Source organism: Octopus bimaculoides, chromosome 3 (genome assembly GCF_001194135.2).
Source record: "Octopus bimaculoides isolate UCB-OBI-ISO-001 chromosome 3, ASM119413v2, whole genome shotgun sequence".
NCBI classification, from domain to species: domain Eukaryota; kingdom Metazoa; phylum Mollusca; class Cephalopoda; order Octopoda; family Octopodidae; genus Octopus; species Octopus bimaculoides.
This window is the reverse complement of record NC_068983.1, coordinates 122,510,594-122,514,277: the sequence shown is the minus strand read 5'-3', so window position 1 is coordinate 122,514,277 and position 3,684 is coordinate 122,510,594. Positions and strand designations below refer to the sequence as shown.

Below are 3,684 nucleotides of genomic sequence, written 5' to 3'. Positions count from 1 at the left end.
GTAATACGGGTGACTAGGCTGTAGCCAACACTGCCAGATATTTTGAGCATCTCTGCAATGATTCCTGATGGGCCGGGGGCTTTCCCTGTCTTCATACTCTTAATTGCTTTATCTACCCTGGTACTGTCAACTCGGATAGCTGGTCCCTCTGTTGGGTCGACATACGGCAGGCTCTCTTTCTCCCATTCATTCTCTTTATTAAGCAATCTATCGTAGTGGCATCTCCAGACCTCTTTCTTTGCAGCCTCATTTAGTGCAAGCGTATCATCATCCATGCGAACACATTTCTCTCCTACAACATCACTATTCTCTCTCCTACACTGTCTTGCAACACGAAATGAGATAGGCTTCTTTCAGTTCCTGTGAAACCAAATCCACTCACAAGGCTTTGGTTGGCCAAGGGCTATAATAGAAGATACTTGCCTGAGATGTTATGTAGTGAGACTGAACATAAGATCACATAGTTGGGAAGCAAGCTTCTTAATCTCACAGCTATGCTTGTGTCTATTGTTTCACTATATATCATTCACATATTGTTTGATCTAACTTTGTTTTAGGTGTTTATGAAAAGCTTTGTTTACAATGTATTCTTTTGACTGCATTTGTTCTTTCCTTCGTGTTGTTTATTGTTCAGTTTGTTGTTATATGTATTGAGGATGAATACAAAAGTATATCATTCATTTTTATGAGGAACATATTTTGCTTTCTGCCCACAGTTATCAACATACAGCTCAGTATATAACTGAAAAATTAAAACAGCAAAATGCAAGTGATCTACATATGACTCAGTATAAAAGTGAAGAATTAAAACTGCAAAATGTAAGTTATCAAATATATCCTTTTCAATCACAACCAGATTCAAATTATTAGTGAAAGAGGCATAATTCTTTCTGAAATAGATTTCCAGATGTTTGAATAGTAGAATTTTAGTTACAATTAATTAATTGCCTGTAAATCCTATTCATTAACGCATATATAGTTTTCTATATTGTATTTCTCATGACTAAAATGAAAGCTAAATAATTTCACTATTTTTTTACTTGGAGAAGAATTATTAAATCACAGAATAGTTACTTTACTAAGATGGATAAGGACTTTTAGGTCAATATTGCTTAACCTTCAGTCTACCAATAGGTCCAATGGACCCATTTCAGTTTTTTCAGTTGCTTTTTCCTACTGTCTAAATTATTTGATTCTGTTGATGTACATTTGCATGCATGTATACATGTATACCAGTGTGCATGCACACACGCATGCACATACACATGTGCACTTGCATGCATGCATGTGCAAATATACACACACAAAGCAAGCATTGGAGATTGGCAAACATTGGGAATTGGTAAGTGTTTGGGATTGGTATGTGTTGGGGGTGGTAAACGTTGGGGTCCTGCTCATGGGGCTGGTTGGTAGCAGCGACCTTGGTACGGGTGGTGCTAAACTGATATATCCAGGTTGTCAGCAATCAGAGGTCTGAAATTTGCCACAAGGGCATATCTCTGGTGACAGCAATACAATAAATCGTATTTCTTGTTGATGGATACTGTTGATTATTGGAGGATATGCAATTTATCGCAGAGGAAGAGCTGACAGTTGGGGGCACTGGGTGAATATGGTGGTGCTCTGTCAACAGTAGTCCACTTGATGCTGGATATTTCATCTTGGAGATCATGGAGTCCCCATAGAAAATGAGACAGGGAAGTAGAGTTCTTTCTATCCCTGGATCTGAATGAGTGCATATGCTGAGAGTATCTTCCCTTTAAGTCATTAGCTGTCATACCTGTATAGTGCCTAGTAGTCACCAACCCCTTCAGGTTATACATCTCGGATATCCTCAGGAGACATACCCATCCACATAGGTCGGCTCTCTATAGGGACGATGGCCTGGCTATCTCAAGCCATATGAACGGCCACACTGTTTCAGGAAAGACTTGATAAAAATATTTAAGGAGTTTAGCCTGTCCATAACGGTTGCCACCAACTTGACTATGGTCGATTTCTTGGATGTAACCTTAGACTTCAGTATGAGAAAGTATTACCTGTACAGGAAGCCTAACGAGGATACAATATACATCAAGAAGAACTCAAACTATCCTTCCACTGTAATTAGAAACCTGGTTCCAGGCATTAGTAAACAACTATCTAATCTCTCAGCCAATAGAGAGATCTTTAATAGAGCTGCCCCACACTACATCAATGCTTTGGCTAGGAATGGGTTTACAAGGACAACCCCCAAACACCCTCTCCTCATCCCAAAAGGATTAGGAGAAAGAGAATTATATGGTACAACCCCCACTTTCAGCTTAGAAATTTCCATCAACATAGCTAGGGTCTTCTTTTCAATTATTAAGAAACACTTCCCCAGAGGCCATAAGCATTATAAACTCTTCAACCTCCATAATGTCAAGGTGAGCTACTCCTGCTTAGACAACATCGCATGTATCAACATGCATCAACAGACGTGAAAATGCACCCACACCATCCCCAATCCCAACCTGCAACTTTCGAAACCCCAGCATGTGCCCTCTAGAAGGATCTTGTCTCCCAAGAGCCATAGTATATAGAGTCACCCCTACACCATCCATTGGCATTACAGATATGACAGATAATGAGTTCAAGGGAAGATATTCCCAGCATATGCACTCACTCAGATCCAGGGATAGACAGGACTCTACTTTTCTGTCTTGTTTTCTCTGGAGACACAATGATCTCTGAGATGAAATATCCAGCATCAAGTGGACTATTGTTGATAGAGAGCCACCATATTCACCCAGTGCCCCCAACTGCCAGTTCAGCCTCCGTAAAAAACTGCATATCCTCCAACAACCCACAGTATCCATCAAGAAATATGATTTATCAGAGATATGCCCTTGTGGCAAATTTCAGGTCTCTGATGCTGACAACCTGGATATACTACCTTAACACCACCTGCACCAAGGTCACTTCTACCAACCAGCTCCATGAGCAGGACTGCTATTTACTAATCCCAATGTTTACCAACCCCCAACCCTTACCAATTCACACCTCTTACCAATTTACCAATCCCTAATGCTTGTTTTGCACATGTATACTTGTGAACACACATGTGCGAGTGTATGCATGTGTGCATGCACACCGATATGCATGCAAACCTGCATGAAAATATACATATAAATGAATATTCATGTGTATGTGTTCATCCAAGTGTGTCCGTGTGTGCAGACATGTGCATGTGTGCCCATGTACAGATGCGTACACTCGTATCAATATACACATGCACACGAATCTATATGAGCACATCTAGACACCCACATTTAGAACTATATACTTGCACATGCCACCCCTTCCTACTCCTCCCTCTCCCACAACCTGACTGACTTCTAGTCCATTTCCTGTCCTCCACGTGGTCAATTTCTTGTTCGCCATGCAGTATTTTCCAACTAACTGTTACCCATATACCAACATCACACCACGACACCACGTGACTTTCCTTGACCAATCACTGCCCACCTTACAGTAATAGCAATCAACTTCTGTCATTCAAATTCAAAATGGCTGACGACTAGCATCACACTTAAAACTCAATTTGAATCAAGCTGTTTTGATCCATACACATAACTCCCAATAAATTGGTTGAGTGTCTTTCTTTCGTTTGTCCACTCAGTTGTGTATATACATATATATATCTATCTATCTATATATATA

At 40.2% G+C, this 3,684-nt stretch overlaps 1 protein-coding gene across 2 annotated transcripts in view; it reads left to right on the top strand.

Annotated features, from left to right (window-relative positions):
- LOC106870245 (uncharacterized) overlaps positions 1-3,684 on the top strand; it is a 63,910-nt gene that overhangs the window by 21,595 nt on the left and 38,631 nt on the right. For both annotated transcript variants that reach the window (XM_052966518.1, XM_052966519.1), the window contains one exon: positions 717-819. In XM_052966518.1, coding sequence (XP_052822478.1) covers positions 717-819 — 103 coding nt within the window. The remainder of the gene's footprint in view (positions 1-716; positions 820-3,684) is intronic.